This window comes from Tamandua tetradactyla, chromosome 12, assembly GCF_023851605.1.
Source record: "Tamandua tetradactyla isolate mTamTet1 chromosome 12, mTamTet1.pri, whole genome shotgun sequence".
Taxonomy (NCBI): Eukaryota; Metazoa; Chordata; class Mammalia; order Pilosa; family Myrmecophagidae; genus Tamandua; species Tamandua tetradactyla.
Window position 1 is genome coordinate 70,373,776 of NC_135338.1, and position 16,411 is coordinate 70,390,186.

Genomic DNA, 16,411 nt, shown 5'->3' on the forward strand with positions numbered 1-16,411 from the left:
TTTCTCTAATGGCCAGAAAAGTTGAGCATCTCTTCATGTGCCTTTTGGCCATTTGTATTTCCTCTTCTGAGAAGTGTCTGTTCAAGTCTTTTTCCCATTTTGTAATTGGATTGGCTGTCTTTTTGTTGTTGAGTTGAACAATCTCTTTATAAATTCTGGATACTAGGCCTTTATCTGATATGTCATTTCCAAATATTGTCTCCCATTGTATAGGCTGTCTTTTTACTTTCTTGATGAAGTTCTTTGATGCACAAAAGTATTTAATTTTTAGGAGGTCCCATTTCTTTCTTTCTTTCTTCAGTGTTCTTGCTTTGGGTGCAAGGTCTATAAAACCACCTCCAATTATAAGATTTATAAGATATTTCCCTACGTTTTCCTCTAACTGTTTTATGGTCTTAGACCTAATGTTTAGATCTTTGATCCATTTTGAGTTAACTTTTGTATAGGGTGTGATATACGGGTCCTCTTTCATTCTTTTGCATATGGGTATCCAGTTCTCTAGACACCCTCACCTGTTCTGTCCCAGGTGAGTTGGCTTCACTGCCTTATCAAAGATCAAATGTCCATAGATGTGAGGGTCTATATCTGAACACTCATTCCGTTGGTCAGTACATCTATCTTTATGCCAATACCATGCTGTTTTGATCACTGTAGCTTCATAATATGCTTTAAAGTCAGGCAGCGTGAGACCTCCAGCTTTGTTGTTTTTCTTCAAGATACTTTTAGCAATTCAGGGCACCCTGCCTTTCCAGATAAATTTGCTTATTGGTTTTTCTATTTCTGAAAAGTAAGTTGTTGGGATTTTGATTAGTATTGCATTGAATCTATAAATCAATTTAGGTAGAATTGACATCTTAACTATATTTAGTCTTGCAATCCATGAACACAGTATGCCCTTCCATCTATTTAGGTCTTTTGTGATTTCTTTTAACAGTTTCTTGTAGTTTTTTTTTTATGTATAGGTCTTTTGTCTCTTTAGTTAAATTTATTTCTAGGTATTTTATTCTTTTAGTTGCAATTGTAAATGGAATTTGTTTCTTGATTCCCCCTTGATTGTTCAGTACTAGCGTATAGAAACACTACAGATTTTTGAATGTTGATCTTGTAACCTACCACTTTGCTGTACTCATTTATTAGCTCTAGTAGTTTTGCTGTGGATTTTTCAGGGTTTTCGACATATAGTATCATATCGTCTGCAGACAGTGAGAGTTTTACTTCTTCCTTTCTAATTTTGTTGCCTTGTATTTCTTTTGCTTGTCTAATCACTCTGGCTAGACCTTCCAACACAATGTTGAATAACAGTGGTGATAGTGGACATCCTTGTTTTGTTGCTGGTTTAAGGGGGAAAGTTTTCAGTTTTTCCCCATTGAAGATGATGTTAGCTGTGGGTTTTTCATATATTCCCTTTATCATTTTAAGGAAGTTCCCTTGTATTCCTATCCTTTGAAGTGTTTTCAACAGGAAAGGATGTTTAATTTTGTCAAATGCCTTCTCTGCATCAGTCGAGATGATCATGTGATTTTTCTGCTTTGATTTGTTGATATGGTGTATTACATTAATTGATTTTCTTATGTTGAACCATCCTTGCATACCTGGGATGAATCCTACTTGGTCATGATGTATAATTCTTTTAATGTGTTGCTGGATTCGATTTTCTAGAATTTTATTGAGGATTTTTGCATCTATATTCATTAGAGAGACTGGTCTGTAGTTTTCTTTTTTTGTAATATCTTTGCCTGGTTTTAGTATGAGGGTGATGTTGGCTTCATAGAATGAATTAGGTAGCTTTCCCTCCACTTCAATTTTTTTGAAGGGTTTGAGCAGGACTGGTACTAATTCTTTCTGGAATGTTTGGTAGAATTCACATGTGAAGCCGTCTGGTCCTGGATTTTTCTTTTTGGGAAGCTTTTGAATGACTGATTCAATTTCTTTACTTGTGATTGGTTTGTTGAAGTCGTCTATTTCTTCTTGAGTCAAAGTTGGTTGTTCATGCCCTTCTAGGAAGTTGTCCATTTCATCTACATTGTTGTATTTATTAGCATAAAGTTGTTCATAGTATCCTGTTATTACCTCCTTTATTTCTGTGGGGTCAGTGGTTATGTCTCCTCTTCCATTTCTGATCTTATTTATTTGCATCCTCTCTGTTCCTCTTTTTGTCAGTCTTGCTAAGGGCCCATCAATCTTACTGATTTTCTCATAGAACCATCTTCTGGTCTTATTGATTTTCTGAATTGTTTTCATGTTCTCAATTTCATTAATTTCTGCTCTAATCTTTGTTATTTCTTTCCTTTTGCTTGCTTTGGGGTTAGTTTGCTGTTCTTTCTCCAGTTCTTCCAAGTGGACAGTTAATTCCTTTTTTTTTGCCCTTTCCTCTTTTTTTGCTATAGGCATTTAGGGCAATAAATTTCCCTCTTAGCACTGCCTTTGCTGTGTCCCATAAGTTTTGATATGTTGTGTTTTCATTTTCATTTGCCTCGAGATATTTACTGATTTCTCTTGTAATTTCTTCCTTGACCTACTGGTTGTTTAAGAATGTGTTGTTGAGCCTCCAGATATTTGTGAATTTTCTGGCACTCTGCCTATTATTGATTTCCATCTTCATTCCTTTATGATCTGAGAAAGTGTTTTTTATGATTTCAATCTTTTTAAATTTGTTGAAACTTGCTTTGTGACCCAGCATATGATCTATCTTTGAGAATGATCCATGAGCAGTTGAGAAAAAGATGTATCCTGCTGTTGTGGGGTGTAATGTCCTATAAATGTCTGTTAAGTCTAGCTCATTTATTCTAATATTCAAATTCTTTTTGTTTTTTTTACATGGGCAGGCACTGGAAATCGAACCCAGGTCCTCTGGCATGGCAGGCAAGCATTCTTGCCTGCTGAGCCACCGTGGCATACCCTCTGTTTCTTTATTGATCCTCTGTCTAGATGTTTTGTCCATTGATGACAGTGGGGAATTTAAATCTCCAACTATTATGGTAGATGTGTCTATTTCCCTTTTCAATGTTTGCAGTGTTTGCCTCATGTATTTTGGGGCATTCTCGTTTGGTGCATAAATATTTATGATTGTTATGTCTTCATGTCAAATTGTTCTTTTATTAGTACATAGTATCCTTCTTTGTCTCTTTTAACTGTTTTACATTTGAAGTCTAATTTGTTGGATATTAGTATAGCTACTCCTGCTCTTTTCTGGTTGTTATTTGCATGAAATATCTTTTCCCAAGCTTTCACTTTCAACCTATGTTTATCTTTGGGTCTAAGATGTGTTTCCTGTAGACAGCATATAGAAGGATCCTGTTTTTAAATACATCTGCCAGTCTATGTCTTTTGATTGGGGAGTTCAATCCTTTAGCATTTAGTGTTATTACTGTACGGGTAGTACTTTCTTTTACCATTTTGCCTTTTGGATTTTGTATGTCTTATCTAATTTTCCTTCTTTCTACACTCTTCTCCATACCTCTTTCTTTTGTGTTTTTGTATCTGTCTCTAGTGCTCCCTTTAGTATTTCTTGCAGAGCTGGTCTCTTGGTCACAAATTCTCTCAGTGATTTTTTGTCTGAAAATGTTTTTATTTCTCCCTCATTTTTGAAGGACAGTTTTGCTGGGTATAGAATTCTTGGTTGGCAGTTTTTCTCTTTTCGTAATTTAGATATATCATCCCACTGTCTTCTCATCTCTATGGTTTCTGCTGAGAAATCTACACATAGTCTTATTGGGTTTCCCTTGTGTGTGATGGATTGCTTTTCTCTTGCTGCTTTCAAGATCCTCTCTTTCTCTTTGACCTCTGACATTCTAACTAGTAAGTGCCTTGGAGAAAGTCTGTTTGGATCTGTTCTGTTTGGAGTACGCTGCGCTTCTTGGATCTGTAATTTTAGATCTTTCATAAGAGTTGGGAAATTTTCAGTGATAATTTCTTCCATTAGTTTTTCTCCTCCTCCCCTTCTCTTCTCCTTCCGGGACACCCACAACACGTATATTTGTGCGCTTCATATTATCATTCAATTCCCTGAGTCCCTGCTCATATTTTTCCATTTTTTTTCCCTATAGTTTCTGTTTCTTGTCGGATTTCAGATGTTCTGTCCTCCAGTTCACTAATCCTAACCTCTGTCTCTTGAAATCTACCATGGTAGATTTCCATTGATTTTTTTCATCTCTTCTACTGTACCTTTCATTCTCATAAGTTCTGTGATTTGTTTTTTCAGACTTTCCATTTCTTCTTTTTGTTCATTCCTTGCCTTCTTTATATCCTCCCTCAATTCATTGATTTGGTTTTTGATGAGGTTTTCCACGTCTGTTCATATATTCTGAATTAATTGTTTCAGCTCCTGTATCTTATTTGAACTATTGGTTTGTTCCTTTGACTGGGCCATATCTTCAATTTTCCTGGTGTGATTTGTTATTTTTTGCTGGCGTCTAGACATTTAATTACCTTAATTAGTTTATGCTGGAGATTGCTTTCACTTCTCTTACCTAGGGTTTTCTTGCTGGATGAATTTGTTGTCTGTCTGTTCTTTGACCTTCAGTTCAGCTTTTTCTGGACCTCTATCTTAGGTTTTGTTTAACAGAGGATAATTTTTCAGTTCTTGTTTTCTTGTTTCTTGTCCTGCTTGTATGGTGCCTTTTCCCTCCCCACTCTTAGGAGGGTCTACGTAGGTATTATAGACTGCAGCCGGGTTTTCCCAGACTAAACTGGCCTCCTATCAGGGGGAAGGACTCACCTTTGTCAGATTTCCCTGAGGGTGAGACCCAGCAGGTTAAAAGAGTTTCCTGTGAAGTCTCTGGGCTCTGTTTCTTATCCTGCCCAGCATTGGCGCTTGTCTGCCTGCGGGTCCCACCAGCAAAAGATTTTCGGCACCTTTAACTTAGGCAGACTCTCCCTGCTGAGGGCGTGGTGGAGACAGAGGAGAGGTTGTAGGCTGGTTTTAATGGCTTCAAATTGCCAAGCCCTGGGGTCTGAATTCCTTGAGGGAGGGAAGCCTGAGAAGTTCCGCTGCTGAATCCGGAGGCAGCCAAGCCTCTGTAGAAACACAGCCACCAAAACCTCGGAGTCCTCCCCTTTCCTCTTTTTCTGTTAGCCCAATGAGCAACCTCTGCCTTTACCAGGTTCACCTGAGCTGGAGGCCTATTTTTAGTAGTCAGAATTTGTTAATTAATTCCACAATTGGCATTTAATTGTGCTCAGTCCCTGCTGCTGGTAAATTTCCTTTCCTTTCCCCTCTGGGAAGCAGCCTGTGGGGGAGGGGTGCCAGCCGCCGTGGCTTGGGGAACTCATGGTTCTGGGGAGGCTCGCAGCCGCCCAGCTCGTCCAGCCTTGGTACACTGTGTGTCTGGTCACTGACGTGGCTCCAGGAGCTGTTCTGTACTGTTTCTGGTTATTTAGTAGTTGTTCTGGAGGACGAACTGAAATGTGCACATTGCTAAGCCACCATCTTGGCCACACCCCCAACTTTATTTTTCTTTATTAAGATGGTATTAACTATTTGGGACACCAGATCCTTTGGTGATTTTTTATCCCCATTTCTACGTAATAAGCTGTTAGAATTTTGATTGGGATTGCCTTGAATCTGTAATTCAATTTGAGTAGATTTAACTTCTTAACTATATTTGGTCTTCTAAACCATGAACATGGAGTATTCTGTCTATTTAGGTGTTTGATTTCTTTTAGCAATGTTTCATAGTTTTCTGTGTACAAGTCCTTTACAACCATGGTTAAATTTGTTCCTTTATGTATGATTCTTTTAGTTGCTATTGTAAATCAATTTTTTTATTTTCTCGTCAGATTGTTCCTTATTAGGGTTTGGAAACAGTATCCACATTTGTGTGTTGATCTTATATTCCGCCACTTTGCTGAACTCATGTCTTAGCTCTACTGCTTTGTTGTAGATTTGTCAGAACTTTATATATGGAATCATGTCATCTGCAAGCAGTGAAAGTTTTATTTCTTCCTTTCCACTTTGGATACCTTTTATTATCTTTTCTTGCCTAATGCTCTGGCTAGAACTTCCATTACAATGAAAAATCCAATGGTGACTGTCATTTTCATTGATTTATTCCATATGTAGAGGGAAAGCTTTCAGTCTTTCACCACTGATGTTACCTGTGGGCTTTTCGTACTTCCCATTTACCATGTTGAAAAAGTGTCCTTCTTTACCCATCTTTCAAAGTATTTTTATCAAGAATGGATGCTACATTTTGTCAAATAACTTTTCTGCATCAAGGTGATCTTACGATTTTTCCTTTTTGATTTGTTGATGCAGTGTTTTATATTGGTTGATTTTCTTATGTTGAACCAACCTTGCATAGTTGGAATAAAGTCCACTTGATCATGGTGTATATGTCTTTTAATGTGCTATTGGATTCCATTGCTAATATCTTGTTGAGGATTTTGCATCTATATTCTCTAGAGAAATTGTTCTGTAATTTTCTTTTCTTTGAGGTATCTTTTTCTGGTTTTGGTATTAGAGTGATGTTGATTTCATGGAGTGAGTTAGATAGCATTCCCTGCTCTTCAGTGTTTTGGAAGATTTTGTGCAGGATGGTATTAAGTCTTGGAATGCTTGGTAGAATTCACCCTTGAAGCCATCAAGTCCTGTGCTTTTGTTTGTTGGGAAGTTTTTGATGACTGTTTCAATCTCTTTACCTGAGATTGGTTTGTTGAGGTCTTCTCTTGCTTTGTTTCTTCTAGAGTCAGTGTAGGTTGTTTGTGTTTCTAGAAAGTTATTAATTTCATCTGAGTTGTCTGGTTTGTTGGCATACAGCCACTCATAATATCCTCTAAGATTTTTTTTTTAATTTCTGTTGGGTGATGAGTAATGTCTTCCCTCTCATTTTTGATTCTTTTGGTTTATCTCTTCTCTGTTTTTTAATATGTCAATCTAGGCAAGGGTTTGTCAATTTTATTGATGTACTCAAAAATACCAATTTCTGGTTTTGTTGATTCTACCCGCTTTTAAAAATATCTTTATTCTCAATTTCATTTAGTTCTGCTCTATTAATTTTTTTTTCCTTTTGTCTGCTTTAGGGTTAGTTTGCTGTTTTTTACTTAGTTCCTCCAGGTGTTCCATTACATCTTTGATTTTAACTCTTCTTTTTAATAGGGCTATAAATTTAGGGCTATCAGTTTCCTTCAGCACTGTCTTTGCTGCAACCCATTAGTTTTAATATGTTGTGTTCTTGGTTTTTTTTGTCTGATTGAGCTTCCCTCATTTAGGGCTATAAATTTCCCTCAGCACTGCCTTTGCTGCAACCTATTTTAATATGTTGTATCTTTTTTTTTTTTGTCTTATTGTGCTTCCCTTGTATATAATGAATTACTTATCTCTTGCTACTTTCAGAATTTTTTATTTGTCTTTGATATTTGACAGTCTGCTCAGTAAGTGTCTTGGAGTATTTTTATTCAGATTTTCAGTTTGGATTATGTTGCCTTTCTGGAACTGAATATTGATGTCTTTCATGAGAGTTGGGGGATTTTGATCATTATTCCCTCAGATATTCTTTCTTCTCTCTTTCCCCTCTGTTCTCCTTCTGGGATACCCATGGCTTTATTTGTGTGCTTCATATTGTCATTTAGTTCCCTGAGACTCTGCTCAGATTTTTCCATTTTTTCCCCTTATCAGTTCTTTTGGCTATAATATTTCTGATCTCCTGTCCACTAGTTTGCTGATCTGTTCTGCCTCTTCAAATCTGTTGTTATATGTCTCCGTTTTTTTTCATCTCTTCTGTTGTGCCTTTCATTCCCATAAGTTTAGCTATTAATTATTTTTTTCATGATCGCTTATTTATTGATTTATTTATTTGCATGCTTTCAGATTCTTCTTTATGGTCAATGAGTATCTTCTTTATATCGTTTATCTCTTTTGCCCCATTTTCCTTTATCTCCTTGAATTGATTTAGGATATCTGTTTAAACATCATTAATTAGTTGTTACATCTCTTGTATCTCATCTGCAGTTTTGGTTTGTTCCTTTCACTGGGCCATGTCTTCCTATTTCTTTCGTGTGGCTTGTATTTTTTTGTTGGTGTCTAGGCATATGATTTTCTTGATCAGTTTATTCAGGAGATCTGTTACTCTCTCTTGCATAGGGTTTTCTTGTTGATTGGCTTTGTGTATAGCTCTTCTTTGACACTTGGTTTAATTTTTTCTAGACCTTTAGAATGGCTTTTGTTTAACTCATCAGAATTTTTTTTCAGCTGTTATTCATCTGATTCTTGCCCTGAATGTATGGTATGATTTTTGAGATTGTACTATTTGTGCAGTCGTTTCACTGTCAGGAAAACGTTGCCTATTCCTCCTTCTTCTGTGAATGTTAATCTATTCTGTTTATTTTTGATTTGCCTCTATACGTTGTTAACATTCCTTTGTTATCTCTAGTTACTTTTACTTGGAGGCCTAATTCTAGGAGTATTGTCCCACTGGAGGGGACCTACCCAACTTAGTTTTTCCTGGTTAAAACAGAGCCAGGGCATTTCAGCCTATCCTAAAGAACTCCTAGGGCAATTTATAAAATTCCACAAGGGTTCCAGGCACTCGAGTAACTTGCCAGAAACCTACACCCTCCATATGGGTCCCTGATCCAGTTAAGTCCTGAAACCTAGCCCATCCTCACCAGAACATTGGATAGTTCCATCTCCCTACCCTATATTAGTGACAGACCCTTCCAATATAAAAAATTTAGAATTGCCATAGCCCAGACAACTCCAGTGTGAGGTATGGAAATATCAAAGGTGATGGTGGAATTATACATATAAGATAGGACTTAACAAATGACTGAATGCTGAGTCATTAAATTGATATCTCTTTTAGTCTACAGTATTTTAGAGCAGCTAGAAGTAAAAATTACTAAATTCACTAAAATTGTGAACCTGTAACCCATGTCAAACTCTGAAATATGTTCTACAACTAATTGTAGTGCTGTGCTCAGAAATTTATAGCTTTTTAATATACATGTTATTGTTCATACACAAAAAGTCGATTGTGATGATAATAAAGTATTTAAGCCCTCTAGACTTGTATATTCTGCAGTAGCTGGACAGAAAAATATGAGAGGAACGTATGTCATGGTAGCCCATGACAAACTCTGGGATCTATCCTGTAATCATTTTTGAAGAGTGCTTTGAAAACTATTGCTTTTTTTAAATCTTTGCTTTGTATATATGTTATACTATACAACAAAAAAAGTTTAAGAAAACAAACAAACAAAAAAACACGGCCAGGGGCCCATGAATGAGTGTAGATCAGTTCTAAAATGCCTTGGGATGGAGACCCTGAAGGATGCCATTCTTCTCTATGACATCTTCTTGATTTTGATGTGTTCTGGCATGCCCAGCTGCTGGTGCTCTGCAGGCAGCTGTTCTGAGTCCTAAGGTGGTACAGTGCCTTTAATCTTCAGCCACCTCTACCCCTGATGAATGTGTGGTTAAGACAGATATTTGCCAGAGGTTTTTTTTTGGTTTTGGTGGTGTAGGTTGAAACTGTTGTTCAAATTCCAGACCCTGATTTAGTCTGTAATCAGTAGCTACAAACTGCAATGGTTCTTCCCCCATACCTTTTCTTAGGGAAGATCTGTCCTTCAACATCCTGTCCCCTGCAGCCCTAAAAGGTTATTGTGTCTGTTACTGAGCCTCACTTATAACCCTGCCTGGGTAGGTTTGAAGTGGGGGCTGCCAGCTTCTTTCTGTTCTAGGCTGGTCAAAACTGTAGCTATTCTCTTAGAGCTGGAGTCCAGCACTTGGAATTTGTTGATCAAAAGCCAGAGTCGATTCCTAATACTGCCCCCCTCCCCTCATTCTCCAGGAAGAGCTGACCCTCAGCAAAACTCTCTCTGCTTCCCCTAAAAGTCATTGTGTTTCTCAGTTAGTGTTGCTTCCTCCCCTCCCAGGGACAGGCCTGAAACAGAGGCCATTATCTGCTTTCTGTACTGGGCAGTTTACAAATGTAGCCATTGTCAGAGCTGGAGTCCAGCAACCCAGATTAACCATTCAAGAGTAGGAGTCGGTGCCCTGCACTGCCCTGTCTCCCCATTTTCTTGGTGAAGAGTTGTCCTTCAGCACACTGATTTCTATCACCAGAGAAGCCACTGTGTCTCTTTATCAGCCTTGCTTCCTCCCCTGCTATAAGCATGGTTGAAACAGAACCAGCTGGGTGTTTTTTCTGTCCTGGGTGAGTTGTAGATTCAGCTGTGCTTGGAGCTGGTAATCAACTGTCTGAATTTGCTAATCAGAAGCTGCATCTGGTGCCTGACCAAGTCTCCCCTTCCCATTCCTAGGAGAGTGGGCTTCTGTATGATGGTTGATCTTTTACAAGTGGTTTTTATACTCTTCTATACTTTCTATATTCTGTGTAATGAAGCATGTTTCTTCATTTTGATCACAGAATATACTTTAAAAGTGTCATTTGTCCTATTCTCCTTCCCTCCCTCCTGCTCCCCTCCCCCTCGTGGAACACTTAAAATTATACCTGGGTCAATATCAGAATTTGGCAGTGCATTTTCTTTCTATTCTTTTTTCTCTGTTGTACATGTACTAATCTCCTTTTAAGATTTTTTTCTATTTGACTTTTCAGTAAAATAATTCAACCTTTTGTAATAAATGTTATATATTGAATTTACCTTTCTGTTCTGTAGGTTAAAGAAGAAATGCTATTTGAAGCGTTAGTTACCAGGAAGACTGTGACAGTGGGAGAAAAGCTTATTTTACCTTATAAGCTGCCAGAGGTATGAATAGATTTTCATTGAAATCCAAGTACTCTGAACATTTAAAAAAGTTTAAGTTGTGTTCTTCTTCCTAACAGAAAGAAAATGACAACAACAGGAAGAAAATGACAATAAATTTTGATTGAAATATTTTCAACATCCTTGAACTTTATTTTTTCTCCATCCTTGAACTTTTTTTTTATTAATTAAAAAAAAATTAACTAACACAACATTTAGAAATCATTCCATTTTACATATGCAATCAGTAATTCTTAATATCATCACATAGATGTATGATCATCATTTCTTAGTACATATGCATCGATTTAGAAAAAGAAATAGCAAGACAACAGAAAAAGAAATAAAATGATAATATAGAGAAAAAATAAAAATAAAAAATACAAAAATATATAAGAAAAAAAAACAACTATAGCTCAGATGCAGCTTCATTCAGTGTTTTAACATAATTACATTACAATTAGGTAGTATTGTGCTGTCCTTTTTTTTTTTTTTTTTTTTTAGAAATCATACCATTCTACATATGCAATCAGTAGTTCTTAACATCATCACATAGATGCATGATCATCGTTTCTTAGTACATTTGCATCGGTTTAGAAGAACTAGCAATATAACCGAAAAAGATATAGAATGTTAATATAGAGAAAAAAAATAAAAGTAATAATAGTAAGAACAAAACAAAACAAAACAAAAACCTATAGCTCGGATGCAGCTTCATTCAGTGTTTTAACATGATTACTTTACAATTAGGTATTATTGTGCTGTCCATTTTTGAGTTTTTGTATCTAGTCCTATTGCACAGTCTGTATCCCATCAGCTCCAATTACCCATTATCTTACCCTGTTTCTGACTCCTGTTGAACTCTGTTACCAATGACATATTCCAAGTTTATTCTCAAGTGTCGATTCACATCACTGGGACCATACAGTATTTGTCTTTTAGTTTTTGGCTAGACTCACTCAGCATAATGTTCTCTAGGTCCATCCATGTTCCATCCTTGAACTTTTGATTTTAAACATTCCATTGACTTGGAAACTTAAAGTTATATTGAATTTTAAGCAGGGTTTCTCCAAGTATCTTAATGTGTTCACTGCTCTTAATTTTTATATTATTAATATGAGGTGGTAGGTAGAATTATAAATTAATAGATTTAACACAATTGTTTTTGTTTTTTCAGTTTCTTCACTTCTCAGATCATTCATACTCTTCGAGTTTACTCCTTTGTTGTTGGCTGCTCTTTTCCAGTCCTTTTTGCTTGCTTTTTCTTTCTCACCTCTAAACTACAGGATGCTGCAGGATGTAGTCTTTTTCTCTTTGTCTTTATATTCCTTAGGTTATTTTGCCCAATCCCATGGCTTTAAATATTATCTCTAAACTGAAGCTCCCAGGCGAGAGTTAATGCTATACTTAACCACTGTGACTGTTACTGCTTATTATTGTTCTCCTCAAGTATGTAGGGGTAGAAAAATGTTGAGAAGCCACTATTTTATAGAACAATTTTATGGAACCATTGAAAAATCAAACTATGGCAATTATTATAAGAATAGGACAGGAATGTGGTGTTAGAAGACATAGGTAGATAAATTGTTACTGAATTCTCTAGGCTCACATTGATCCATTTATCCTTCTTTTTGGATGCCTCCTAACAGTACCTCCACAACTGCTTTTCCTTGTTTTGTCAGATGTCTTATGTCATATTTTTCAGTGTCCTATTCTGAGTCTTGCTTAAATTCCCAAACCTTTTTAAAGAGTCTCTCCTTTCTTTTACGTAAAGGCTCAATGCCTGTATATTCCTTTTTATAACTTTTTTTATTACAAAATATTTTTTCATATTTTTTATATGTAAGTTTAATGCATTGGGGATTACTTTTGTCACCCCTGTTTATGTTTACATTTCTTGTATTTATTTGTTTAGCTTTCTTGGTGCTCACAAGTATGCTGAGCAGTAGGTGTAAAATGGAGAACATTAAAGATTATTACTCTATCTGAAGAGCATTCTCTTAGTGTTCTTAGCAAGAAGGATATATTAGCTTTTTTAAAATGTTGTTTTAAAGGATCACTCTGGATACAGAATGAAGAATCAATTGGAGAAGCGGGTAATAAACTTAGTAGCTTAACACAACACAAATTTATTGTCTTAACAGTTTCTGTGGACTGTGAATCTGGCTGTGACTTAGCTAGGTCTCTGCCCAGAGTCTCACCTGGTCAAGGTCAAACTGTTGGCCAGTGATGCAGTCTCACCTAAGGCGTGAGGTCTTCCTCTGAGCTGACACATTGTTTGCAAGATTCAACTCCTTTTGACTGTAGATTTGAGGTTCCTGCTTTCTTGCTGGCTGTCAGTCAGAGACTGACTATTCTCAGGTACTAGAGACAGCCTGCTATTCTTTACCATATAGCCTTATCCACAAGGTTGTGTTTTCTCTCTTTAAAAGTCAGCAGGTAGAAGTAAAACTATCACTGTTTGCAGACGATATGATACTATACGTCGAAAACCTGGAAAAATCCACAACAAAACTACTAGAGCTAATAAATGAGTACAGCAAAGTAGCAGGTTACAAGATCAACATTCAAAAATCTGTGGCATTTCTATACACTAGCAATGAACAAGCTGAGGGGGAAATCAAGAAACGAATTCCATTTACAATTGCAACTAAAAGAATAAAATACCTAGGAATAAATTTAACTAAAGAGACAAAAAAACCTATACAAAGAAAACTACAAAAAACTGTTAAAAGAAATCACAGAAGACCTAAATAGATGGAAGGGCATACTGTGTTCATGGATTGGAAGACTAAATATATTTAAGATGTCAGTCCTACCTAAATTGATTTACAGATTCAATGCAATACCAATCAAAATCCCAACAACTTATTTTTCAGAAATAGAAAAACCAATAAGCAAATTTATCTGGAAGGGCAGGGTGCCCCGAATTGCTAAAAGTATCTTGAGGAAAAAAAACGAAGCGGGAGGTCTCACGCTGCCGGACTTTAAGGCATATTATGAAGCCACAGTGGTCAAAACAGCATGGTATTGGCATAAAGATAGAGATATCGACCAATGGAATCAAATAGAGTGCTCAGATATAGACCCTCTCATCTATGGACATTTGATCTTTGATAAGGCAGTCAAGCCAACTCACCTGGGACAGAACAGTCTCTTCAATAAATGGTGCCTAGAGAACTGGATATCCATATGCAAAAGAATGAAAGAGGACCCGTATCTCACACCCTATACAAAAGTTAACTCAAAATGGATCAAAGATCTAAACATTAGGTCTAAGACCATAAAACAGTTAGAGGAAAATGTAGGGAGATATCTTATGAAACTTACAATTGGAGGCGGTTTTATGGAACTTAAACCTAAAGCAATAGCACTGAAGAAAGAAATAAATAAATGGGAGCTCCTCAAAATTCAACACTTTTGTTGATCAAAGAACTTCATCAAGAAAGTAGAAAGACAGCCTACACAATGGGAGATAATATTTGGAAATGACATATCAGATAAAGGTCTAGTATCCAGAATTTATAAAGAGATTGTTCAACTCAACAACAAAAAGACAGCCAACCCAATTACAAAATGGGAAAAAGACTTGAACAGACACCTCTCAGAAGAGGAAATACAAATGGCCAAAAGGCACATGAAGAGATGCTCAATGTCCCTGGCCATTAGAGAAATGCAAATCAAAACCACAATGAGATATCATCTCACACCCACCAGAATGGCCATTATCAACAAAACAGAAAATGACAAGTGCTGGAGAGGATGCGGAGAAAGAGGCACACTTATCCACTGTTGGTGGGAATGTCAAATGGTGCAACCACTGTGAAAGGCAGTTTGGCAGTTCCTCAAAAAACTGAATATAGAATTGCCATACGACCCAGCAATACCATTGCTAGGTATCTACTCAAAGGACTAAGGGCAAAGACACAAACGGACATTTGCACACCAATGTTTATAGCAGCATTATTTACAATTGCAAAGAGATGGAAACAGCCAAAATGTCCATCAACAGACGAGTGGCTAAACAAACTGGTATATACATACGATGGAATATTATGCAGCTTTAAGACAGGATAAACTTATGAAGCATGTAATAACATGGATGGAACCTAGAGAACATTATGCTGAGTGAGTCTAGCCAAAAACTAAAAGACAAATACTGTATGGTCCCACTGATGTGAACCGACATTCGAGAATCAGCTTGGAATATATCATTGGTGGCAGAGACCAGCAGGAGTTAGAAACAGGGTAAGATAATGGGTAATTGGAGCTGAAGGGATACAGACTGTGCAACAGGACTATATACAAAAACTTAAAAATGGACAGAACAATACTACCTAATTGTAATGTAATTATGTTAAAACACTGAATGAAGCTGCATCTGAGCTATACTTTTTTTGTTGTTGTTTGTTTGTGTTTTTTGTTTTTTTCTTTTCTTTTTCCTTTTTTTCTTTTTTATATATTTTTAATTTTTATTATTATTTTAATTTTTTTCTCTATATTATCATTCTATATCTTTTTCTGTTGTTTTGCTAGTTCTTTTCCTAAATCGATGCAAATGTACTAAGAAATGATGATCATACATCTATGTGATGATATTAAAAATTACTGATTGCATATGTAGAATGGAATGATTTATAAATGTTGTGTTACTTAATTTTATTTTTATTAATAAAAAAAAAAGTCAGCAGGTGAATCTCTGATGGTAGTGCCTTGTCTCCCTTTTAAGAGCTTTCTCTGGCCCATTCCAGATAATCTTCGTTTTGATTAATTCAGAATCAGTTGATTTGGGACCTTAATTATATCTGCAAAATCCGTTCACCTTTGTCATATAAGCTCAGCTAATTACAGAATGCATTCCATCGACCCCATACTTAAGGGGAGGGGATTATGCACAGCTTGTATATCAGGGGATGGGAATCTTGGTGCCAACACAGAGGGCAAGAATGATTGTGGAGAGATGAATTAGGAGGCTGTACAAGTATTCCTGGATGGTAAAATGTTTGCTTTGTCTTGTCTAGGATGGTGACCTGATTGGGGGCAATGGATGGAATTGTAATGAAAAAAATTTAGATTGTAAAAACAGGACCTGATCATGATTTGAATAGGAGACAAAGAGGAAGAAAGAGAATTCAAAGATGAATCCTAAGTTTTTAGTTTATACAACTTTAAGCATATTGGTAGTCTTCAGTGAGATAGGAAACACTAAATGAGATCTTTTTAGGTAGGAAAAAATTAATAAATATGGGGGCTTATGAAATTAACCTGCAATTCAAATGTTCAAGTGGGAATATTGGATAGGCAGGACTGCATTTCAGAGAAAAGGGGCTGAAAATATAATATTGGGAGCTACAGGACTAATAGGTGTTATATTGGTTTATTTGGATATATATGGACTTTATCTGACTGGTAGCATTTTATAATGGTACTTCTTATAAACAATAAATAGGTGGGTTTTGGTTTTTAATTTAATCTGCATGTCTTGTAACTAGAAAATTCTACCCCTTTACGTTTTTTGCTCTTACTGTTTTTTTGTGTCATGAGCCACCTTTATATTAGTTTTAAAATATTTTACCTTGCTGTATTTGATTCCATTAAATCCATTCTTCCCCCTACCCCTCCCCCCCAGGGAAAAATAAAATGACAGTCTACTATTGCTTGATATTTTTAAGACAGCTTATTGATAACTTGCCTAAGTATAGAA

General features: G+C 36.3%; 1 protein-coding gene across 1 annotated transcript in view; it reads left to right on the forward strand.

Moving 5' to 3' along the window:
- Window positions 1-16,411, forward strand: part of MYO9A (myosin IXA) — a 401,408-nt gene that overhangs the window by 171,120 nt on the left and 213,877 nt on the right. The window contains exon 9 of the mRNA XM_077123892.1: window positions 10,621-10,710. Coding sequence (XP_076980007.1) covers window positions 10,621-10,710 — 90 coding nt within the window. The remainder of the gene's footprint in view (window positions 1-10,620; window positions 10,711-16,411) is intronic.